The sequence below is a fragment of the Dipteris shenzhenensis genome, chromosome 5, assembly GCF_047967505.1.
Source record: "Dipteris shenzhenensis isolate YYH24624 ecotype China chromosome 5, Dip_SZ_1.0, whole genome shotgun sequence".
In the NCBI taxonomy this organism is placed as follows: Eukaryota; Viridiplantae; Streptophyta; class Polypodiopsida; order Gleicheniales; family Dipteridaceae; genus Dipteris; species Dipteris shenzhenensis.
Window position 1 is genome coordinate 33540451 of NC_141600.1, and position 26473 is coordinate 33566923.

A 26473-nucleotide genomic window follows, 5' to 3' on the forward strand; every position below is an offset into this window, starting at 1 on the left:
AAAACCCAGAGCCTCTCTACTAGAGCCCAAGCCATCTTTGATAGGTCGAGGCCCTAGCAGGGACTGCCATACATACTATGTGGGCAGACCAGAAAGTCCAAGAGAAGACACTTGGTCTTGGGATCTTGGACGTGAGAATGAAAGCACTAGCACTCGATCCTGGGAAGTGCACATGGCCCCTGCTGAATCGGGCCTGCATAGCTGGTCTCATTGTGAAGATTGGGCCAGAGAAGAGCACTCCCAAATATGTATAGGAATCTCTATTTGGAAGCCCGTCAAAAGTGAACTTCTCTCTATGTGAGAAGGAAGAAAAGAGAGAGAGAGAGAGAGAGAGAGAGAGAGAGAGAGGAGAGAGAGAGAGAGAGAGAGAGGAAAAGGGAGAACGGGAAAAGACCAAACTATTTAGTGAGCAAATCTATGTTTATCAAATACGCCAAACAATGTTAATACATGATACATCACATTAGTCAAATTATGTTTGTTGAGCATCCATAGACTTGGCTTTTAGTTTTTCAGCTTTAGTGAGTGCACATAAAGTTTTCAAGTATTGAAAGAGTGTCAAGCTAACTGAACAAAGGGTGGAACTCTCCATATGACTTACCATATCCAATGCAGGCCTGTCCAAAAACTCAAATGCTGAAAGTATTTCTCCAAGCCTGTTTTTAGCTTCCCATAAAATTTTCTGTAAATATCAAAGACTCTTCAACATCTGCTAAATAAATAAAGTCCATTTATGACACATGCAGTCTTCCTTCAAAAGTGTTTACCATGGAGATAGATAGAAGTCAAACCACTGAAAAGAGGAAGATACCTGGCAATGGAAGTAATCCTTGCAGCTAAGAAATGCCAAGTTCACAGAGGATAGCCTTGGTGGGGTCAATATGGACACTTTGGTCACCACCCCCAACGTCCCTTCAGAACCTTACAAATAGAAGAGAAGAACTGTTACTAGTGATACAAGGATAAACTTCACCCAGAATTTGTAACAGAACTGCCGAATGTTTAGTTTTCCCTACCAATAAACAACTGCTTCAAGTCATATCCAGTGTTGTCTTTTCTCAATGTTCCGAGAAGGTCAAGTATATTGCCATTTGCAAGAACAACCTCAAGCCCTAGACATAAACATATGCAGTAAATATTAGTATATGGGTCTACACGTCCTTTAAGACTAAGAACCATCCTGGTTCACTGGGTGCTGTATTTTTCAAACAAAAAGCAAGTCCAGTTCACTCTCTGGCATCAGTAACTCTCTGGGACATTTTCACAAAACATAGGAAAATGTTGTTTCCTCATGAAAAACGTTTGCAAACTGGATGAAAATGTTGGGGTATGACTAGGAAATCATTTCCCTTGGATTTAGAACCCCATGCACCCTGCCAACCTCTGTCCATCACCTGATACCCTCCATTTCTTTTGTTTTACGTATGTATGTACGTATGTACACACACTTTTTTTGGTGCGGTGAAACCACTGTATTGATTCTCATTGTATGTACACACACACGCACGCGCGCACACACTTTTTTTGGGGGTGAAATCCAGATAATTATATTAGGCAAATTTGTCTCCAAGAAGGAGAGCAATTACATCTTCAGAAAACTTGCATATATGCCAATTATTGAGAGTAATGAAATTGGTCCACATGCAGGCAATCATAAAAGGACTGCCTGATGGACCCTCTGAAGAAGGAGAACTTATTTAGAGAAAGGTCACCAAAAACCCAATGGTTTCTATCCTTCCAAACAGTCCATAAAGCCCAATAGCAAACCCAAGAAAAGAAAAGATCTATCCCTGCCGGTCAGGATGCAATCCAAACAGCCAAAATAGCCTGCCAAAGACAGCCGCTGAAAAGTGAGCCCGCAAGATCCTTTCCAAACAAAATAAGAAAATCTCATGACTCTTGACAATGCCAAAATATATGAGCCATCGATTCCCAAGCAGCTAAGCATCGATGACACGTAGATGGCCCCATATGCCTTCGAGCCAGAAGGAAAAACACCCACAACTATTCTCCAAAGAAAACCTCTTGGCGCAGAGGGAGTTTGCAATTCCAGAGGTGACACAGTCTACCTCTCCACCACCTTGCATTGCGCCTTATAGACCACATGATTTGTGCCACAAGACGAATCCCCCTGACCATATTAAAAAAATAAGAGTGCCTGGGCTCTTGCAAAGCTAGAGGAGCAGCAAAAGCCTTTGACCAGTGAATACTTTCAGCACGCAAGGAGTTACAATCCGAAGAAGTCCGACCAATCCATTTTAGATGTGAGAGTATGGATTTCCAATCAAAAAGCACCCGAGTAACGAAGGGACAACCCCGAATTTTGCCCTGAATGTGCCCAAGGAGGAAATCCCATTGTGTTGGCTCCCAGAAACTATAAACTGTAGTAATAATATGCAGTAGAAAATGACAAATCATAACAGTCCAAGGCTGATTAGCATGAAATGGAACATCATTTTTCCCTTGTGAGTCAAGATATAATATTAAGAATATTCAGTCCCCCATGCATTTTTGGAGTGCATAAGTGTTCCACAAAAAGAAGCCTGAGAGCCTTACAATGATGATGTGACCTCCAGAAGAGTTCCATAATAGCAGACATGAAGGAGTTGATGTCCTTTTTAGTAAACATCATCAAAGGCAGATAGAACTGAATATAGGCTAGTAGATTAGATTGGACAATTCGCAGAAACGAACATGCAAAGGCCAAGTATCAAATTTACAGTATTCTAGTTTCTTATTAAGTTTCTGAAGCACCCAATCCAGTTGTTGTCTGCGAGTCAGTTTCCACCCCAAAGGGTAACCAAGATGTCTGACTATCTGCATGGGCTGTATTATTTGTCCAGGCTAAAGCAGGGAATGCCATTCCTTGTCATGCAAAGGAAGGAGCTTAGATTTTCCAAAATTGACATGCAAACTAGCAGCCAATCCAAACAAAGAAAGAGCACTCATCCCTTTCTGTATTTTTTGGAACAAAGAATGAATCATCCGCATAGGCTTGTGCCACAAACGTTCTCGTATCAAGGATTTCCAGACTATGCAAATCACCCACATCCACCAGATGATCCATGTAAAGAAGCATGGGGTGAGTAGCAATGGCATACAACAATGCACTGAGAGGACAACCTTGCCAATGCACTGAGAGGACAACCTTGCCTCACAGAAGAAAAGAAGAGTCCATTGATCTGTAAGATCTCCTGGAATGATTCCCGCAGCCTTTCTGCCTCGATACAGTCAGTATATAACATGTTGCATCTTATCCCCAACACCCAGAGCCCACATAGTTTGGGCAATAAAGTCCCACTGGACAGTGTAAAATTACTTAGCAAAATCCACCTACATCGAAAGGACATCTTGCTGGGTCTATTTTGCATATTCAATTTCCACATAAGCATCGGCCATATTATCTGTAATATGCCTACGCGGGACAAAACAATACTGAGCAGGATGCAATCCTTCATGCAAGAAATCCTTAATGCGAGCAACGAGCATCTTTGATACCAATTTGTAAATGACCGACATAAGGGTGATCAGCCTCCAATCCTCAAATGTCTCACACACTTGTTTTTTGGAAAATAATTGTAGGCTCACGGAAGAAAAAGGATCCACAAGAGTGGAGCAAGAAGTGGAAGCCGTCACATCAACTAGAATGAAAATGAAAGTACAAAGTACTATAAAAGAGAACCCTAGGACCTAGTGTCCTAGTGGTACCACTAGTACTAGGTGTCATAAGACACAAAGTACTAGGTGACCTAAGTGCCAATAACTAAAGCTACATGGCACATACCAGGGCCTAGAGGGCATCAATACGACCGAGAGAAGATGGCCTACAAATCCCCCTCCATGCTATGGGCTGAAGTATTCTCGAAACGTCTCAAAATACCTGGTATTTTTTGGTCATGGTGGGACATGTTCATCCAAAAGGATATAGCCACCTATGAATGTACAAGGTATGCCAGATCACGTAACAAAGGGAACCAAGTATAAAGCCTGTCGAAAGACTTTGAACTTGGGATGAGGAAGTGCCTTTGTAAACATATCTGCTATGTTGTCCTCTGTGGGAGGGAAAGAAAACTCTATGTCTCCTGCTGACAACCACTCTCGAACATAATGATAGTGAACTTCAATGTGCTTGGTACGCGCATGAAACACTGGATTACGCGCAATGGCCAAAGCACTTTGGCTGTCAGTGTAGACCATAGTGGAGGATGTCTCGCGAATACCAAGATCTTTAAGTAACTGTTGAAGCCAGACACACTCTACTGTAGCGGTGAAGGCTGCCCTATACTCAGCCTCACAGCTGGATGTGGCAACTGTTGGTTGCTTCTTGCTGAGCCAAGAGATACATGAACCGCCAAGCAAAAAACAATTGCCGGTATGTGACACTTTGGTGTCGGAACAACCTGCCCAGTCACTATCCGTGTAAGCATGCATCGTAAGTGAACCCTGATCACCATAGAAGAGGGCTAAATCTTGAGTGCCTCTGGGATATGTGAAGACTCTCCACTGCCTGCCAATGCTTTGAATTGGGCATGTGCATGAACTTGCTGAGCTGGGATACTGCATGCTGTAAGTCAGGTCTGGTGTGGCATAAGTAAATGAGACATCCAACAGCCTGCTGGTAAAGAGTGTTAGCACATGGTGGGCTCCCATCATGAGCTGAAAATTTGAAGCCAGGGTCCACTGGAGTAGAGATTAGCTTGCAATCCTCAAACTGAAAACGATCAAGGAGCTGTCCAATATACTTGGACTGTGACATCATGATACCCCCCTCAACATGAGCAAACTGAATGCCCAAATAATAGTGCAGCTGTCCCATGTCTGACATTTCAAAAGCTTGCTAGCCTTGAAAACTGCAATATGCTCAGTATTAGGGCCCGTGATCAGCATGTCATCCACATATAAAATCAACACTAAAAAATCAGATCCACTCCCACGGACATAAAGAGTGGGCTCTGTGGGGCTATTCTGAAAACCAAGGGACAGTAAGTGTGCATGAATTTTAGCATACTATGCCCTGGGTGCCTGCTTCAAACCATAAAGGGCTTTTCTCAGCTGGCATACCTTGTTTTCAGAGCCAACAACCTCAAAGCCAGGAGGTTGTGTCACATAAACTTCTTCCTACAGATCCCCATGAAGAAAGGCAGTCTTGATGTCAAGCTGGTGCACTTGCCAATGGTGATGGGCTGGAATGGCAATGACACATCTAATAGTAGTAATCCTAGAAGTGGGAGCAAAGGTCTTCTCAAAGTCAATGCCTTGTTGTTGGGCATACCCTTATGCTACCATCAGATTTCCTTTTTAATTTGTAGACCCATCGGGTACCAATGGCATGCTTGCCGGGAGGGAGATCTACTAATTCCCATGTGTCATTTTTGGCAATAGATTGTAGCTCAGCTACGGCTTCCCACCAGTGTGGAGCACCACTACTATCGTACCGATACACAAAGCAAGAGACCCCATGGACACCGAAAACTATCGTGCCCTCATGATTGGCCACATACTAGCCAAGATCTATGGATCAGTGCTAGAGAGAGAGATCAACAGTCACACAGAGGCACAGGGGCAACGAGCACTAGGGCAGGCAGGATTCAGGAGGCAACACTCTACTCTAGACCACATTTTTACTCTGAGGGCTATCATTGAGGAGGCGAGGTCCAAACATCAGAAAGTCTACACATCTTCGTAGACTTTCAAAAGGCCTTCGACACTGTTTCCACAATCCCGCAGATCCCAGAGATACTGATTTGGGGCGTGATGAGCTTATATGAGTCAGTCAGAGGCAGGGTCCATGCCCGAGGCAACCTATCAGAGTGGGTCAAGAGCACCATTGGGGTGAAGCAGGGCTGCCCTCTCTCATCGACTCTTTTTGGACTCTACATTGATGAGATCACATCTTTCATAGATCGCCTAGGTGGTGAGGGCTCATCACTAAGGGATCTCCTCATACAGATACTATTATATGCTAATGATATAGTCCTCATATCCTCTTCAGCGGAGGGACTACAGAGAGATCTGGAGGCCTTAGAGTGTTTTTGCAGAGAGAGAGATCTGACGGTCAACCTTGGGAAAACTAAGGTTATGGTCTTCAACACCTCACGAGCAGTGACTAACCGACTCACTTTCACCTATCGTGGTGAACTAGTGGAGATAGTGCAGTCATACACATATCTAGGAGCAGTCTTCACAGGACCCATCTTCACGATGAAACATGCACTCCAGGCACGACTCACACGAGGGCATAGTGCTTTGGCTAGACTAGAGCGGCAGTGTTTCCAGGTGCACTTCCAGGATCCACCAACGAAGGGCTGGCTTTTCGACACACTAGTGCGACCAACTGTCATGTATGCAGCACCTTTCTCGGGGTGCGATCTTCCGAGGACAGATTGGAGGAGCTTCGAGCAGCTACAGGTGACGATGGGATCCAAGATGATCTGATGTAAGCCCTAAATTCCACATGAGATAGTACAGGCAGAGTTCGCCATGACCCTTCTCCGGGTTGATGCCATCTTTTAGATAGTGACTTTCATCCACAGGGTGTGGGACTTATCCCATTGGAGACTTCCGAGATTGGCCCTAGAGTCATCCGGACGACTCGCAGAGAGCGGGGCAGACACATGGTATGCACGCATATCTACATGGTTTGCCAAGCACGGCATCCAGATGGATAGGCTTCCCCCCTTTCAGTACAGCATGGATGCACCTCCTGAGTTGATCCCGCGAGATGAGATCAACCATATTATACGGTTAGACCTCCTTCAACTTCACACATCCCAGACTTGGGGGGAGGACCAGGAACTCCCCACCAAGACCCAGTTTTGTCGCGACCACTTCCTGCGAGTATCAGAGGAGGGATTCATATCAGACCCCAATATCTCGAGGATAGAGGAGTATCTCATGCACTGAGGATTGCCATTGGTCAGATGCGGGTTTCATCCCATCAACTGAGGGTTGAGGCAGGGAGAGCAGCGGGTATACCTAGAGAGCAGCGGATCTGCACGCTATGTACGCTGGGAATGGTTGAGACAGAGTAGCATTTTCTTTGTGTTTTCCCAGCCTACTATGAGATTCGAGGATGCTACCATTGTCTCTACCTAGAGGCGAATGGCTTCGGTCCTTTGTCAAGACGGACTCTATCTGATGGAGATGCGGTGACACAAGGAGGTGCTTCTACGACAGATCAGAGAGCAACAAGGGTTGGTCAGACCACTACAGGACATAGAGGGTGACCGGAGACAGCGGCACGTCACTGACTTCTATACATTTGAGTCAGTCCTTGGACACAGTGGAGTGGAGGAAGAGGAGCTAGCCGATATGAGAGCAGTCTAGATGAATAGCCAGCACAGTACTGCCGAGAGAGGGACGCAGAGGCCACGTGTGCGACAAACAGCCCCTAGAGTACACTCTATTGAGGTCCGACCCATCACAGCTTTCTTCAAAGGAGACCGACAGAGACAAGGGATCACTCTAGACATAGCCCAAAAAGAGTCCAGAGAGCGAGGAGACTGCGCCCCCCGCCGCAGCACGAGATAGCTCGACAGATGCAGATACGAGATATTTTCGCAGCCCACCAGAGAGCCATCACTGTACCAGGCTTCGGTTTCGTCCCAGCGCTTGGATAGATTGATTGATATGATATGATTTATGATTATGTTTATGATCATGATTCTGTTAGCATAGATTAGTACTCAGCAAGGGTCCTAGCGTACCCTTTGCTTCAGCCCACTGAGGCTTGTATGAGTTCGCTTTTCTGTGCGCATTGTCCCATAGGCCTGCGAGGTCTCCCGTGGACGTTAATATATCTTTCTTTCTTTCTTTTCTTTCTCATTGCATCCATCCACTCTTTGCTGTCAAAAGCATCTTTGTGGCACAAAGGCTCTTCATTGCAAGCTGTAGCAAGGAGTGCAAACTCAAGAAAATGACCATGCATCTGTCTATTCCCTAATCTTGTCCAGGCAGCAAGAGGTTGATCTTGTTTGCTGTCCCTCAATGTGTCAAGAAGCCATATGGGAACTTGCCTTTGTTGTCTATTGACAGCTCTTTCTTCAATCACTGCATCATGAATAGTGGAATCATTTTGTGCTAGAAGAGGAACCTGCAAATCAGCATGGGGTGCTGGCTGATCATTGCTTGTTGGAGGGCATGTAGGAGGCTCATGTTGCTGACCAAAGTCCCCCTCTGAGGGAAGCAGAGGTAACCAAGAGTCAAAGGCATCAAACATGTCAACTTCTGGCTTAGCTTTGCAGTCCACAAGAGGAGAAGCCAAATGTTCAGCAAAGATTACATCTCTACTAACAATAATCTTCCCAGTATTTGGTTGATACAACTGATACTCTCTGCTCTCCTGGCTATAACCAATAAATATGTATTTGATTGCCTTGTCATTAAGCTTATGTCTCAGCTGAGATGGTACATGAACATATGTAAGAGACCCAAAAACTCTCATGTGTGAAAGTGAAGGCTTCCTGCCTTTCCATGCTTCATAAGGTGTAATAGTCCTCAATGCCCTTGTAGGTGATCTATTCAGCACATAGTTGGCACACATCACTGCATCAAGCCAAAATTTATTGGGCAGGGACTTGGCCTTCAAAATGCATCTGGCCATCCCAGTTCTTCCTTTCAGAAGGATTATGCTGAGGAGTGTAAGGAGAAGTGCATGAGTGAACAAAGCCCCGTGAAGACAAAAATGCATCAAACTCCTTTGACATATACTCTCCCCCCCTATCTGTGTTGAGGGTGACAAGCTTGCAGCCACCTCTGAAAGCATGAGAACACTTCATATTTGACTTTTAAAGCATATACCCAGCAATATCTTGTGAAGTCATCAATTATAGTCATGAAATATTTGTACCCCCCCCAATGGCATTTGTCCTCATTGGGCCACAGACATCACTGTGCACTAGCTGCAATTTCCTTTGTGAGAATTTGGACAATTCTTTTGAAAAGGAAACCGATGCATCTTACCCAAAAGAAAACCCTCACACACATGTTTGGAAACTGTGTGAGTTTGAGGTACATCATTTGCCATGCCCTGTGAATGAAACTTGGCAAGAGGTCTATAATTGAGATGACCCATTCTCTCATGCTAAAGATGAGTTGCAGCAAGCTGTGAATCTGAAATAGCAAATGCTTCAATAGAAAGTGCAGCTGAGTGATGATCAAGGTGATAAAGCACCTTTTGCAAAGTGCCACTGAGAACTATGGCATTGTCATCACAAAGATCATATACTAAGCATCTGTATCCATCAAATATCACTCTGAAACCTGAAGTGGCAATTCCTGAAATTGAAATCAAGTTGACTTCAATTCCAGGCACAAAAAGAACATTTGTCAAAGTGATAGAATGGCTTGAAATGGATGTGAGCTGCACATCTCCAACTCCTTTTACAGCATAGGAAGCATTATTAGCACATGTGACAGACCCGCCTCGTGGTGCATTAGCTAAGGAATGAAATAACTGTCTGCAAGATGTGACGTGCTTGGAAGCACCACTATCAAAATATTAAGACTGAGCATCATTAGCAGTAAAGAATGCATCAACTTTGGAGGGATCAAAAGAGCAATGGACAGCCCATGCCCAATCATCCTGGAGAGCATGTGCATGTGAGGCATCTGCAGGCTCATGGGATTCAATTGCATGTGAGGCATTGACTGACAATCCTGCTTTCTTTTCCTCCAAAGCAATGTGCTTCCTGCATTCTGAAATTTCATGCCCTGGCTTGCGACAATAGTTGCATCTTTTCTTCTTTGACTAATCTACTGTATTTTGAGATGCATTGGAGGAATTGCCACTGTTAGGCGCATATTTAGGCTTGCCCATAGGCTTGGAAGCCTTGCCTTTTCCTGTCTGTTGTGAAGCAAATGCATGATCAGCAATAGTAGCTTGCCTATTAGCACGACTTTGCTCTTCCTGCAAAAGCAAAGTGACTAACTGAACAAAGGAGTAGTGGTTTGGATTACCCATGGCCACTAGTCGAAGGGTTGTAGCAAACCCTTGATATGTATATGGCAGCCCATTCAATGTGGGACTGACAAGCTGAGAATTTGGCACCACCTCATCAATATTGGCAAGTTGTTCCATGAGTTCCTTGACCTTTGTCAAGTATGCATCCATAGAGCCACCTTCATTCATGTTGGCTTCCTGCAATTGCCTTCTTAAATATGCAACACGTGCCTCATTGCGAATCTGATAAAGAGAAGCCAATTTGTTTTAAGCATCCTTTGCTCTCCTGCATGATCGGATGTGTGGAATGTCTCTTGCATGATAAAGCAATACAAAAATGTGCATTTGCATCTCTTGCATCCCATCTTGTTTGTTCCTGAGTTGGAGGAGCGGCAACAGAGGTGCTAGAGGATAAAGCATCAGGAGGAGTACCCACTGTAGAGGGACCAGCAGTAAGGGCAGCCACTGTAGCATTGGCTGGCCTCAGATCAACCCCTGAAACAATGTTCCAAATATGCCTTGCAACAAGAATATGTTTCATGAGATAAGACCACATCAGATAGTTGGTGCCATCCAACTTATCATCTTCACGAAGAATGCCAAATAAATCATGATTGTTGCCAGCCATTGCAAATGGGACAAGTCAAAAAGCACTGACAAAGTGACCCAAAAGATAGCCTCAAGGCTTGCAACTGCAAAAAATAGGACTTGCTGTCCAAATCTCAAAAAAACCCCCAAAATAAGCTGTAATTTGCAAATGTGATCAAATGGCCTGCAATTTCTTGCCAAATTCACTGCAAATCTGAAAGTATTGTGCAATCTACCTACAATAGCCCCAAAAGCCCCAATTTGTAGAGCAAAACTAAGCCAAAAGTGGGGCAAATTCAGGAAAGCCCCAAATTGTCTGCAAATCTGGAATCTACCTGCAAAATCGTAGCCCGAATGCAAAAGCCACAAATGTCACCAAAAAATTGCAGATCTGCTGCAATGTCTACTCCGGACGGTACAGAATGTATAGAATAGTACGACTGGTACGGAACTGTATGGATGCCGAAGTGCAGAAACGTACGAAAATCGAAAATGTATGGAACTATACGAAAATCCATGCAATTGTACGGACAGATTCTGACGTGCTGTATGGACGGCCGTACGGAGCTGATGCGCCATACGGAAATCCGTACACGTGTACGGAATCGTACGGATAGCAAGTCGCGTTGAAGCTGTGCGGGACATCCGGTAGCTGAGCTTGACGATGGAGCTGAAGTGCGGGAGCTGGAGCTGGAAGCAGGAAGCTAGGAGTAGGAAGCAGGTCCGAGAAGAACGTGCTCTGATACCACTGTAGGCTCACGGAAGCAAAATGATGCAGAAGAGTGGAGCAAGAAGTAGAAGCTATTACATCAACTAGAATGAAAATGAAAGTACAAAGTACTATAAAAGAGAACCCTAGGTTCTAGTGTCCTAGTGGTACCACTAGTACTAGGCGTCATAAGACACTAAAAGTACTAGGTGACCTAAGTGCCAATAACTAAAGCTACTTGGTACATACCAGGCCCAGAGGGCATCAATACGACACTGAGAAGATGGCCTACAATAATTTGAGCACCCCTTTTTCCAACTGGCAGGTAGACACTGGGAGTCCCAAGCCTCGTTAATCATGAAGAGTAGGATAGGGGAGGGATCATCCTAGTATTGCAAAAAGAATTCCACTGTAAGACCATCCCAACCAAGAGTTTTCAATTTACCACAGGATCTAATGGCATCTTTTAGTTCTCTATCAGTGAATGGAGCTTCCAAGTCTTCAGCCTGACGGGGTGCCATAATGGAGAAATTCCTGACGGGCAGCCATCACATCCTGCGATACAAAAGCAACTTTTGCAAACTGAGTGGCATAACAAGGTACAAAATTCATCAGCCAATTGAGCCCCGTATTTGGTCCAACTGACATCCAATGTCTCAACTCTACATATGTTATCAAACTGCCTCTTATAATGCAAGCTCTTGAAAAACTCCTTGGAAGAGCAGCCCATCTATAAAGGCCCTTTGCCTTGCCTTGGTTTCCCATTTACTAAGTTTTCTATGATCATTGCTCTGAATAAAATGGCGTGCCCAACATAAAGAAGTTTCTTCAACAGGAGATAATTCCCAAAGATGACCACGTTGGGTAGTTGACAGAGGGCTTTGGCATCCTCGACTTCTTCGCGAAGAGAAGACAAATAAGTTTCATCCTCAACTTCTTCGTGAAGAGAAGACAAATAAGTTTTACCATAGTTACAAATGACATGCTCCATTCGAGATGCAAATGCCAGCCACGCAAAGTCCTGATCAATATGAGCCTGCGCCCAAAGCGGAGCAATTGCATCTACCACCTTAGCTTTATAGGCATCATGCTGCAAGTAACTGTTATTTACAATAAGCATCCTTATTTTGTGCAACAAGAGGCATAGCTTCCGGAGGCATCTTGTGCATGGCCAAGGGACATTGCGAAACTATATGACCAAATTTACGACATTCAAAGCATGCATCTGCAAAAAGTCCCCATTTAAGCCTTATAAAAAGGACTCCCCGTGCGAACATTATTGACAGGGACAGAGTAGGATTCAGGAGTGGGGATATCAATATCCCAAAGAATGCAAAACCTGTTCAAATTTTCATTCTGCCTTGGAGGGCAAACCACCTTTCCCAATGTAGCAGCAATTTTGGGCAAAAGTTTTGCCATGCATTGGGGGAAGTCCACTACTTCTACCCAGACTGGGCATCGGTGCTCGATGAGAGAGGGGTAGTCCTGTGTAGGAGACCAGGGGAGGGAGACCACCTTTCCCAATGTAGCAGCAATTTTGGGTAAAAGTTTTGCCATGCATTAGGGGGAGTCCACAAATTCTACCCAAACGGGCATCGGTACCTGATGAGAGAGGGGTAGGCCCATGTACCATCTGTTGCCCATAAAATAAACGAGAATGTTCTAAAGCATCTCCTTATGCTGCTCATCCATCATAATGACCTAAAAAAAAACCCTTCCAGTAGAATGTACCTTTTGCACAAAACATCCTCCCAAAGTTCTAGTCAACCAATTACCCACATCAACTGCCACGGGCATCCTACTTAATATCAACTTGGAATAGCAAAACATCATGCTACATGTATTTGGCATATTCAATTCCAACATTAGCATTAGCAATGTTATTTGTGATATGCCTACGCGGAACAAAACCATATTGCGCAGGATGCAACCCATCATGTAGAAAACCCTTTAGCCGATCAACAATCATTTTGGCAGTAACTTTGTAAATGACTGGCATAAGGGTGATTTTCTGATTTTGCCAAGCAGAGTTCACCATATGCAGCAATGTATGCTTCAAAAGAGGCCCATATTCTAGAAAAAATTCAACTGTAAGACCATCCCATCCTAGAGATTTCCATCTACCACATGATTTGATTGCATCTGACAATTCCCTTTCAAGTAAAAGGTTCCTCCAATTCCAAAGCTTAGGTAGTGGAAATAATAGGAGAAACATGCTATAAAAGTAAATTTCTTGCAGACGGAACTTGCTGCGAGGGAGGATCTGTAGAACCAAACTGCTGAGAGAAATGGTGCACACAAACAGAAGGAAGTTGTGACCGTGATGTAGTCCATGAACCATCACGTAGAAGCACCTTGCAAATGTCTGTTTTTAATCTCTTCTTATGCAAGCTTTTGAAAAATTATTTGGACAAGTAGCCTTTATCTGTAAAGGCTCTTTGTCTTGCTCTAGTCTCCCATTTAGTCAGTTTCGTGTGATCATTGATTTGAAGACAATGTCTAGCTTGGCATAGTGTTGTTTGCTCATGCAGGGACAACGAACGAAGATGACTGAGTTCGGTGAGGTCTTGACAAGTGAATTTGGCCTGAGCAATAGATTCCCTCAGAGTCTTCATGTAAGACTTGCCATAACCTCTAATCACAACTTGCATTTTGGAAACAAAAGAAGCCCATATGGCCTTGAAAGCAACATACTGCAAATAGCTATTGTTCACAATCAGATGTCGCCTTTGAGGCAGTCTATCATCTGGCATATCATAAAAGGATAACCTCAACCATAGAGATGCATGATCTGAATGCACAAAGGCATAGTCAATCCACATTTTGCATGTAACATCACCATTTTGTTGCGGAGCTACACTATACCATCGATCCAGACGTGCCTGATATGAAGAAAGGGCATTATGTTGGAAGGTGTATCCGGGTGACAAAGGCTGCAATTCCTTCCAAAGATCAACCAAATCAAGATGCATCAGTAATTGAGACCATGCATGCCTTTCAGGGGTTAACATATGAGTATGTCCAGACGTATTGTCACCCTGTTGCGGAGCATTATTGAAATCCCCACATATAAAGGCATGATATCTCCATAGACATTGTTGCATGGCATCCCAAATTGCAGTTCTTTCTCGAGAGGATTGAGGTGCATAGACAGAAGCAAATTCAAACACCTCTTCTTGAATGATGCATTGAAGAATAATCCATCTGCCTTGATTGTCATTTAAAGCAATAACTGGCTGAAGCTCATGCTTGATCAGAAAGACTACCCTTGAAAAAGAGTGCTCCCCATCATAGAAAATATCATATCCACAGTAGTGACCTATCTTTCCTGCATAGACATGTTGATTATATTCTTGTAATGCCACTATGTCAGGCTGAAATCTATTGATATACAGCCACACAGATTTCCATTTCCTATTGTCACACATCTCCTGAACATTAAGTGTAAAGCATTTGATATGAGCAGTCATATTTACATATATTTATAGGAGGATAACAGCTATGTACAACAACAACCTTCAGAATATCAACCCTGCATTTCTACCTCAGGGTCAGGGCCTCTTCCCTGAGAAGAAACATCCGCCTGAGGAGGGGACAGTAAAGCAGCAACCTCTTCTTCAGGGAAGAGGGTTCTGCTAGCTGTCACTGCAGCCCATGTGATCCCAATTCCTGAATTGACCTCTCGAGAGTTTCCACTGGAAGATGCACCATTCCAAGTGCGAGGGGGTGGAGGTCGTCGAACAGAAATAACTTTTCTTGGACTTTGCCATCCATTAATTTGAGGTTTCGGTCCTTTTGCCGAGGTTGAATAGCAAGAATCGAAGGGGAAGAAGCAGGCCCATTTGAAATCACTGGGGCTTTGCCTTTATCCTGATTCACAAAAAGCTGTCTATTACCTTTATTTTGATTCCCAATAGAGGCAGGAGCATCCTTAGGGGGCATCTGAACAGGCAAAGTGGTAGGAGGCATTTTATGCTCACTCATTGGACACTGCAAAGCCATGTGCCCAAATTTTTTACAGTCAAAGCAAGCCCCTGCAAATAATCCCCATTTCAATTTATAGAAAGCGCTTCCCATGTCAACATTATTCACTGTGACTGAATAAGACTCTGGTGTGGGATTATCGATATCCCAGAGAATGCAAAATCAATTTGAGTTGCCATTAGGCCGCGGTGGGCAAACCACTTTGCCTAAAGCCACTGCAATTTTAGGCAAGAGTGAAGCCATGCATTGCGGGAAGTTTACAACTTCAACCCAGACCGGACATCGATGTCAAATCAGAGCCTAATAATCCCTTGTGGGGGACCATGGCAAAACATGCACCATTTGCTGTCCAAAAAAAAGTGGCGAATGTTCCAAAAGCATTTGCCTGTGAATCTCATTTACCATGATGACCTCAAAAAAGCCTCTGGCGGCATAGTGTACCTTACGAACAAACAAACCAGCCAATGTGCGGGTCAACCGATTGCCTACCTCTGCAGCAGGTGGCATCCGACCTGGGAAAAATAAAATGACTGCATTTTTTGCATATTCTCTGATCATAAACCAGTTGTGCTTCAACAGAGTCATGCACAGGGTCATGGTGGCCCTCAGCTTGCTTTTGTTTTTTGCATTGAATGGATCTGTTCTTTTGAAATGTTTTTTCATATGAATACTCAGCCATGTCTTTTGAAGAAGATGGAACCAAAAAAGAGGATACCTGTAGGGTGATAAAAGAGAAAACAGTCCCAAGAAAATGGCCCACCAACAAAAAAGAAATAGTGTATTTGCAAGGAGAAGAAAGGGAAAGAGAGATTTAGGACTTTAGAGAGAAGAAAATACAAGTTCTGAGGAAGGAAAAGAGAAAAAACCAGGAAAAGATCCAAAGTGAACTATAGATCAGAGACAAAAGAAAAGTTATGGCGATGGAAATAGTACACAAGACCCAGAAACCAAGGATGAGAGAAAGAGGGAAGAGAAAACCCCTCAAACCAGCGTGTAGAAGTAGCCCGTGAGCAACCCAGAAGCAGAGAATGAGCCGCAGCAACCCAGAAGCAGAGAATGAGCCGGCAGCAGCAGCCTGAAGGAGGCGGAACAGTCCATACACCTGTACGGAAGTCTGACGGGACTGTATGGCAGTGATTTACAGCCTCAGATAGCTGTTTATGACCACGGAATTGGCACAGGTAGCTGAAGCATGCGGGCTTATCTGAAGAGGCTAAAGGGCTGATAGGAGGGCTGGAGCAAGGGCTGCAGGTCTTCTCCTCTCTCTCACACACACACCTTTTTTTTTTTTTTGGTGAGAAAACCTGTTGTGAAGGAGGATCTGCAGAACCAAACTGCTGAGAGAAATGATGGACACAAACAGAAGCAAGCTGTGACCGTGATGTAGTCCATAAACCATCAGGCAGAAGCACCTTGCAAATGTTTTTTTTTAATCTCTTCTGATGCAAGCTTTTGAAAATTGTTTGGAAGAGCAGCCTTTATCCGTAAAAGCTCTTTGTCTTGCTCTAGTCTCCCATTTAGCTAGTTTCCTATGATCATTGATTTGAAGACAATGTTTAGCTTGGCATAGTGTTGTTTGCTCTACAATGACAATGGACGAAGATGATTGAGTTCAATGAGGTCTTGACAAGTCAATTTGGCCTAAGCAACAGTTTCCCTCAGAGTCTTCATGTAAGACTTGCCATAACCTCTAATTACAACTTGCATTTTAGAAACAAAAGAATCCCATGCATTATCAATATCAAAGTGGCTCTGAGAAGACAGAGAGTGAGATGCATCAATAACCATGGCCTTGAAAGCAACATGCTGCAAATAGCTATTGTTCACAATCAGATGTCGCCTTTGAGGCAGTCTATCATCTGGCATATCATAAAAGGATAACCTCAACCATAAAGGTGCATGATCTGAATGCACAAAGGCATAGTCAATCCACATTTTGCATGTAAAATCATCATTTTGTTGCGGAGCTACACTATACCAACAATCTAGACATGCCTGATAAGAAGAAAGGGCATTATGTTGGAAAGTGTATCCTGGTGACAAAGGCTGCAATTCCTTCCAAAGATCAACCAAATCAAGATGCATCAGTAATTGAGACCATGCATGCCTTTCAGGGGTTAACATATGAGTATTTCCTGATGTATTGTCACCTTGTTGCGGAGCATTGTTGAAATCCCCACATATAAAGGCATGATATCTCCATGGATATCGTTGCATGGCATCCCAAATTGCAGTTCTATCCCGAGAAGATTGAGGTGCATATACAGAAGCAAATTCAAACACCTCTCCTTGAATGATGCATTGAAGAATAATCCATCTGCCTTGATTGTCATTTAGAGCAATAACTGGCTGAAGCTCATGCTTGATCAGAAAGACTACACCTGAGAAAGAGTGCTCCCCGGCATAAAATATATCATAGCCACTGTAATGACCTGTCTTTCCTGCATAAACATGTTGATTGTGCTCTTGTAATGCCATTACGTCAGGCTGAAATCGATTGATATACAGCCACATAGATTTCCATTTCCTACTGTCACACATCCCCTGAACATTAAGTGTAAAGCATTTGATATGAGCAGTCATATTTACAGATATTTATAAGAGAATAACATCTATGTACAGCAGCAACCTTCAGGATGTCAACCCTGCATTTCGGTCAGGGCCTCTTCCCTGAGAAGAAACATCCGCCTAGGGAGTGGACAGCAAAGCAGCAACCTCTTCTTTAGGGAAGAGGGTTCTGGTAGCTATCACTGCAGCCCGTGTGATCCCAATTCCTGAATTGACCTCTGGAGAGTTTCTACTAGAAGATGCACCATTCCAAGTGCAAGGGGGTGGAGGTCGTCGAACATAAATAACTTTTCTTGGACTTTGCCATCCATTAATTGGAGGTTTCTGTCCTTTTGCTGAGGGTTGAATGACAGGAAGTGAAGGGGAAGAAGTAGTCCCATGTGAAACCACTGGAGCTTTGCCTTTATCCTGATTCAGGAAAAACTGTCTATTACCTTTATTTTTATTCCCAATAGAGGCAGGAGCATCCTTGATGGGCATCTGAACAGGCAAAGTGGCAGGAGGCATTTTATGCTGACTCATTGGACACTGCGAAGCCATGTGCCCAAATTTTTTACATTCAAAGCAAGCCCCTGCAAATAATCCCGATTTCAATTTATAAAAAGCACTTCCCATGTCAACATTGTTCACCGTGACTAAATAAGACTCTGGTGTGGGATTATCAATATCCCAGAGAATACAAAATCGATTTGAGTTGCCATTAGGCCGTGGTGGGCAAACCACTTTGCCTAAAGTCGCTGCAATTTTAGGCAAGAGTGAAGCCATACATTGCGGGAAGTCTACAACTTCAACCCAGACCGGACATCGATGTCGGATCAAAGCTTGAAAATCCCTTGTAGGAGACCATGGCAAAATGTGCACCATTTGCTGCCCAAAAAAGAGGGGCGAATGTTCCAAAAGCATTTGCCTGTGAATCTCATCTACCATAATGATCTCAAAAAAACCTTTGGCTGCATAGTGTACCTTCCGAACAAAAGAATCAACCAGTGTGCGGGTCAACCACTTGCCTACCTCTGCAACAGGGGGCATCCGACTTGGGAAAAATAAAATAACTGCATTTTTGGCATATTCTCTAACTGGATCCACAATTTCATCCACTTCAACCATGCGACCAACCGAAGGAGCAAAGTCTTTCCACTCTTTCCTTGTGTCTGCAAATACTTCATGCATGACATCATAAACCAGTTGTGCTTCAACAAAATCATGCACTGAGTCATGCTGACCTTCAGCCTGCTTTTGCTTTTTGCATTGAACTGATCGATCCTTTTGAAAAGTTTTTTCATGAGAGTATTCAGCCATGTCTTCGGAAGAGGGTGGAACCCAAAAAGGGGGTACCTCTAGCTTAGAAGCAGCAACACTTTACAAGGAGGAAAGCACAACAGATACAAAACTGTACGGACTTTCGTGGCTGTACGAATTTTTGACAGTACGAAAAAATTTTATTATTATTATTTTGGACAGCAAAACTGTACGAAATTCGCCGACTGTACGATCAAAACTGTACGGACTGTATGCACAAAATCGTACGGGCTGTACGGACAAAATCGTACGGATTTTTGTTAGTACGAAAAAATTTATTTTATTTTATTTGAATTTTCTGACAGAGCGTATGGACACAAAACGGGCGTCAAATTCTCTACAACACACACACTCACAATATCTCACACTCACAATCTCTCATAATCACACACACACACTTTTTTTTGTTGTAATATCCAGTGCAGTATATTTATATGTTCATAAATTTACAAGATGGGAAGTCTCCGAAATGGAGAGGATCCCAAAGGTCATAAACATAAAAAGAAAAGCTCTATGCAAGAAGTATCCATATCACCCTCATGGCAGGCATCATATAAGGATTGCCGCAATGAGGCTCGGAAAGATTCATATGACTTGTGAATCTACCGACCTAAGTATGCCAAATTATGCTCACTCCAGATTGTCCAAAGAGCCCAATATCTCACCCAAGAGAGAAATAGTGAGTATTGAGACAAAGACCTCATAAATCTGCCAAAGAGCCAGAAATGTTTCCCAAAAATGTGACTCGGGAAACGGAGCCGGAGATGATCTGAAATTTTCCTGGAGAGGTTCCTAGAACACGGGCAGTGCCAAAGCAAATGAGGGACAGTCTCTGAAGGAGCCTGACATCTTAAACATGTGGATGGTGCAATGCGACGTTTGGCAAGCGTGACTCCCACTGACAATGTGCCTGTCATGCATCTCCAAAGAAAAAGTCTTTGTTTCAATGGCATTTTACACTTCCATAATATCCGGAGATTCTTCCGCCACCATGAGAGGGGCTTCCTTATATGCCACAGAGTATTAGCATATTGCTGAATCCATGGAGCAGGCTGAAGAAGCCTGTAGACTTTGATGGAGGTCAAGGCAGGAAGAGGAACAGGATGTGTGCATGTAGCAGAGGGTTGCAATTGCCAATCCATAAGCCTGTCTGTGTCAGCCATAGGAGGAACAAGTAGAAAATGAAGTAATAGATCAGCAATTTTCTTCCATATGGACCTATGGTGCATTCCCAATGCATAGGAAGCAGTGGCCTGAGGAAAAGATAAGACATAGCCCTGATTATCTACCACATCATTTATGTATCTAATTCCAGATTGTATGCCCGCACAGGTTCCTGTAAAGCGAGTGGAATGTCAAAGATGGCACTCCAATGAATACTTTCTTTCCTCATTGAATTTGTCCCCGAGCAATTATCAGGAGCCCATTTGACCTTAGAAAGTACTTGCTTCCAGTTTGTATCAGAGCAGTAGAGAAAGGACAGCCTCGTATCTTCCCTACAAATCTCCCAATGACAACCTCCCAATAATCAGTAGTCCAATGACCATAAGCACAAGTCCTCGTGTTGACACACATGGATGCTATCATACAAGTCCATGGCTATTGTTGGTGGAAAAAAGTATGGAGCATAGTCGCCTTCCTAGCAAGTACATGATATCTTATATTAAGGACATTGAGTCCACCATGCATCCTAGGAGAGCACACCATTTCCATCTTCATTAGTCTCAATGCTTTCACAGCAGTTTTTGTCCTCCATAACATCTCCATTGCTTGAGACATAAAAGCTGAAATATCTCTGGAGGACCAATGCAGTAAAGGCAAAAAGAACTGTTCATAGGACATTACAATGGACTGTACTATTCTGAGCCTGACATGAAGAGGCCAAGTAGAAATTTTCCAATAGTCCAGTTTATGTTGAAGTCTTTGGAAGATCCATTTTAACTGCTGCTTCCTGGTGATATGCCATCCAATAGGATATCCCAAATGCCTGACTATATCTTTGGAATGCACCACCTAACCTGGCCAGAGAATAGAATGCCAGTCACATTGTTTCAGGGGAAGCAATTTAGATTTGTCAAAATTGACATGCAATCCCGCTGCCAAACCATACAATGATAGGGTGCTCATGAGCATGTGAACTTCCCGGGGAGAATTCTGTGGCATAAAGAAGGAATCATCAGCATATGCTTGTGCCAAAAAAGATGCAGCCCCAGGGATTTTAAAACCAGTCATCTATCCTGTGTTTGTAAGATGATTAAGATACATTAAGAGGGGATGGGTCGCAATGGCATAAAAGAGAGCACTAAGAGGGCAGCCCTGTCTAACTGATCTGCCCAATGCACTGAGAAGTAGAACCAGAATAAAGCCAATAAACTGCATTTGCTATCTTGGAACCAAAGCCCATCTTTGTCATGATTTGAGAGATAAAATCCCATTGAACAGTGTCAAATGCCTTAGCAATATCTACCTGCAATATGAGCACATCTTGAAGTGAAAACTTAGCATATTCAAATGCAGTCAAGGCATTGGAGATATTATCATGGATTTGTCTGCGCGGCACAAACCCATATTGATGAGGATGAAGTCCCGCATTCAGTAGCCGTGAAGCCTATACACAAGCATTTTAGCAATGAGTTTGTAAACTACAGGCATCAAAGTAATAGGCCTCCAATCTGAAATATGGTCACACAGATGTTTTTTGGGCACAAGTTTGACTATGCCATGCTTCCAAGAGTGCGGCAACTGATTTTCTTGCTAGGCAACATTGATCGTTTGCAAGAGGATGTCTTTCAAATCATCCCAAAAGGAAATATAAAATTCCACCGTAAGGCCATCCCAGCCAGGGGACTTGTATTTATTGAGGTGGAACAATGCATTATCAAGTTCTGTGTCAGTAAAAGGTCTCTCCAAGATAAAAGCATCATCCATTTCCACTATTTCAGAAACATATTGGAGGAATTCAGTCCTAGCATCAATCATTTGATTGGATGGGGAACCAGGATCAGAGAACAATTTCTAGAAGTAATTTTGGCATTCATCTTGGAGATCAGAGAAAGAGTGTGTCCAAGAGCCATCAAGCTTCCTTACCCTTAGACATGAGTTTTTCTTTCGAGTAGCATGTAAGCCCTGGAAAAAAGCTTTTGATGAGCAGCCCTTATCCATGAGGGGTTTCATTCTTGCCCTGATCTGCCATTTATGCAATTTCCTCTGATCATTAGCAGTCGATTTAATCTGAGCATGTGATAGGGTATCATTTTTTGAATCAGAGAGAGGCCGCAACTGAGAAAATTCAGTCAATTGTTGTGCTGTCCTTTTTGCCCATTTAACCTCATTCCACCATTCAGTCATGTGCCATTTGCCATACTCCCTAATGACATTCTGCATACGAGAGACAAAACTGTCCCAAGCATAATTCATGTCCTCCTGGGCATGCAAAGGCAAGGGATGAATTGCAAGTCTGATCATTTGCTGGAAACAGTGATGTCGGAGATAAGCCTGATTGACATTCAATAATTTACTGGAAAGAGGTGGCAAATCATCTAGAGGCATGCCAAGCTGCAAATTCATCCACAATGGGGCATGATCTGACAAGCCCAATGAGAAATCTATAAAGAGATGAGGGCTAAAATCTACAAATTGTTGTGGGCAAAACAAATACCATCTGTCAAGCCTTGCCCAGTATGTCGTAAGTGCATTATGATGAAAAGTATATCCAGGCACTGACCCTTGGAGTAGTAGCCATAAATCTTCAGCCTGCACGGAAACAAGCATGCTATCCCATTTCTGCCTTTCCAATGATAGCATATGAGATCTTGAAGTGGTGTTATCTCTTGGTAGGGGGGAATTATTGAAATCTCCACAGATGAATGCATTGGATCTCCATGGATATCTGCATAAAGAATCCCATAATGAAGCCCTCATGGCAGAGGTTTGGGAAGCATAAACTGATGCAAACTCAAGAATATCACCATTAATATTAAATTGTATGACCATCCATCTGCCACTGCTGTCATTGAAGGCCAATTGGGGTTCCAGCTCATGTCTAACCAGTATGCATACACCTGAGTAGGTAGTGGTACCAGCATAATATATATCATAACCGCCAAAATAATCATGATGACCAACCTTGGAGTGTTGATTATGTTCTTGCAAACAAACAATATCTGGCTGCATTCTATGTACATAATTCCAAAAAAGCCTCCACTTGGAGACATTGCAGAGGCTCTGTACATTATATGTAAAGCACTTTAGTGTTTGGAGCATGAGAGAGGTATTCTCACTAAAGTGCTTGGAGCATGAGAGAGGTATTCTCACACACACACTTTTTTTTTTTGGTAAAACCAAGATACTTATATTACGAAACATTCATTTACATCCAGGCAGTGCTCAAAATAGAGCTACAGCCCTATCCATCAGAAACAGTAAAAGAAAAGTTGAATACAAGAAACATCCAAATCTTCCTCATGTAAGGCATCATATAAAGACTGCCTTAATGAGGCTCTGAAAAACTCATAAGGATGCTGAAGAGGAGAATTCAGAAATGCTTGATTGCGCTGCAGCCAGAGGGTCCATAAGGCCCAGTATCTGATCCAGTGGAAGAAGAGAGAATACTATGACAAAGAAGCTGATAGTTTGCCATACATCCAGAAAAACCTGTAGAACCTGTGTGCTGGAAATCTGAGAGATAAAAAATAGGAGATTCTATCTAGAAAGTCTCTGGAATATGAACAAAACCACAATAAATGCGGAATACTCTCCGATGCAAGGTGACATCTTGGACAGAGAGGTGAAGCTATTCGTCGTTTAGCCAATTTCACTCCCACTGGAAGAATACCAACAATACATCTCCATAGGAATAGTCTTTGCTTCAATGGCATTTTCAACTTCCATATCATTTGCAATCTTCCTTTCTTTATGGCATCTCACACACACACACTCTCACGCACAGACACTAACACACACACACACACTCTTTTTTTTTTTGGGAAATCTTTGACTAATTATATTATATGAGTAGCAACAAAGGTGCTACAATTACATCAACTGAAAATTTCAGTACATGCCAAAAAGACCTCATGATCTATGCAGCGGGTCTGCAAGCAATCAAAGAAAGATTGCTGCAAAGAATGCCTAAAAAAGCCAAACAGAGAGAAAGTAGGATCACCAAAGACTTTATAATTCCCATATGTCCATAAAGTCCATAGTGCCCGGTAGCGAACCCAAATGAAGAAAAGATGAAACTCCGGTCTGGATGGATGAAACCCAAATAGCCAAAAGAACTTCCCAAACGGAACAGATGGGAATCTTACTCCATCTATGGCAAAGTGTAGGAGCAATGTGTCGATGAGCTAATAGCTTTCCAGATGCAAACACTCCCAAAAGAACTCGCCAAAAGAAAACCTCTTACCGTACTTTATAGGCCCAAAGTTGCTGTAATCTTTTCCTCCACCACTTGGCTGGGCGATGCATTTGCCAAACAGAATCACCTCTCTCTGAAACCGAAGGTTGAGGCAAAAGGATTTTATACAATGCAGGTACAGTAATCTGAGATAGCCTCAAAGGACGAGAAGAGAACCCTTGAGAAGTCAAAGTCCAATCTTCCAGTCGGTCCTAGAGTTCCAAAGGAGGAATCGGAACAAAGGGCGAAAGCATAGAAGTAATTTGTCACCACAAAGGACGATAATGAGAGTCCAATCCATATGTAGTGGCTACTAGAGAAAAGGGAAGCACAGTACCAGCATCATCTATAACATCAGCAACCGAGGTGATGCCTTTAAACGAGACAAAGTAGGAACGTCGAGGTTCCTGTAAAGCCAAGGGAGGCTGAAAGACTTTCGACCAGTGAATGCTTTCAACTCTCAAAGAATTCCCAAGCAAAGATTGCCGTCCATTCCATTCCAGATGAGAAAGAACATGCTTCCAGTCAAGAAGCAAACGGGAGACAAAAGGGCATCCAGGCAAAGTGCCATCAGTGCAGCCAAAAAAGAAATCCCAGTGATCGAGTTGCCATTGACCAAACGCAGAAATACTCATACGAGTGACCAGAGTCCTAATCATAAGAGCCCAAGGCTGATCACCTTGCAGAAATTGCAGCAACATTTTCCCCCTGTGGGCAAGAATATGCACATGAATATCCGTGATGTTCAATCCACCATGCATCTTGGGAGAACAAATGTGATGCATCGAAAGCAGCATGAGACTTTTTTTGCCATGTTTGGATCGCCAAAAGAGTTCCATAAAGACAGACATGAAAGATGTAAGATCTGCCTTAGTGAACATGATCAATGGAAAGTAAAATTGAATATATGCCACAAGGATGGACTGCACTATTCGAAGACGAACATGCAAAGGCCAGGTTGCCAGTTTCCAATACTCAAGCTTTTTCCGAAGCTTAGCCAAAACCCAATCAGTTTGTTGTCGGCGAGTGAGTTCCCACCCCAAAGGGTAACCAAGATGACGAAAAAACTGAGTGGGTGGAATGATATCCCTGGGCCATAATAGACTATGCCAGTCTTTGGAATGCAAAGGGAGCAGCTTAGACTTCTGAAAATTAACATGAAGACCAGCTGCCAAACCATAAATAGAGAGGGCCTGCATCACAAGGCACCAAGATCATGGGGCGTATTCTTCGGGGTAAAGAAAGAATCATCAGCATAAGCTTGAGCAACCATGCTGCAATTAGCATCCAATTCCAAGCCATGAAGTGATCCTGTATCCACAAGATGATCAATATATTGCAGCATAGGATGAGTAGCAATGGCATACAGTAAAGCACTGAGAGGGCATCCCTGGCGGACCGAACAACGAAGAGTCCACTCATCAAAGATATCCCAAGAGATAATGCAAGCCGCATTGCTATCTCTGTAAAGCCAGTAAATAACCTGCTGCATTTTTTGTCCAAACCCCAAAGCTCGCATAGTTTGCGAGATGAAATCCCATTGAACTGTGTCATAGGCTTTTGCAATATCTACCTGCAAGAGTAGAACATCCTGCTGCGTGTATTTGGCATATTCAATCCCAATATAAGCATTGGCAATGTTATCTGTGATATGGCGACGTGGAACAAAGCCATATTGGGAGGGATGCAACCCATCATGCAAATAACCTTTAATCCGATCAACCACCATTTTGGCAATGATCTTGTAAATGACTAGCATGAGCGTGATTGGCCTCCAATCACCCAGTGAATCACATAGCTGGTTTTTTAGAATCAGCTTGAGAAGGCCCTTTTTCCATGACAAAGGCATCTGTTGATTTTGCCATGCTGTATTTACCATTTGCAGCAAGGTGAATTTAAGAAGATCCCAGAAAGCAAGAAAAAATACAACAGTGAGACCATCCCATCCTGGAGATTTCCATTTGCCACACGATCTCAGTGCATCAGA

The 26473-nt window shown here is 43.3% G+C and overlaps 1 protein-coding gene across 3 annotated transcripts in view; it reads right to left on the reverse strand.

Annotated features, from left to right (window-relative positions):
* Window positions 1-26473, reverse strand: part of D2HGDH (FAD-linked oxidases family protein) — a 75710-nt gene that overhangs the window by 21801 nt on the left and 27436 nt on the right. For all 3 annotated transcript variants that reach the window (XR_015541001.1, XM_087374672.1, XM_087374671.1), the window contains 3 exons: window positions 1017-1112; window positions 812-921; window positions 602-682 (listed from right to left, as the gene is read on the reverse strand). Coding sequence is in view for 2 of the 3 variants with exons in the window: in XM_087374672.1 (XP_087230798.1) it covers window positions 602-682; window positions 812-921; window positions 1017-1112 (287 nt within the window). In the remaining variant the exon portion in view is untranslated. The remainder of the gene's footprint in view (window positions 1-601; window positions 683-811; window positions 922-1016; window positions 1113-26473) is intronic.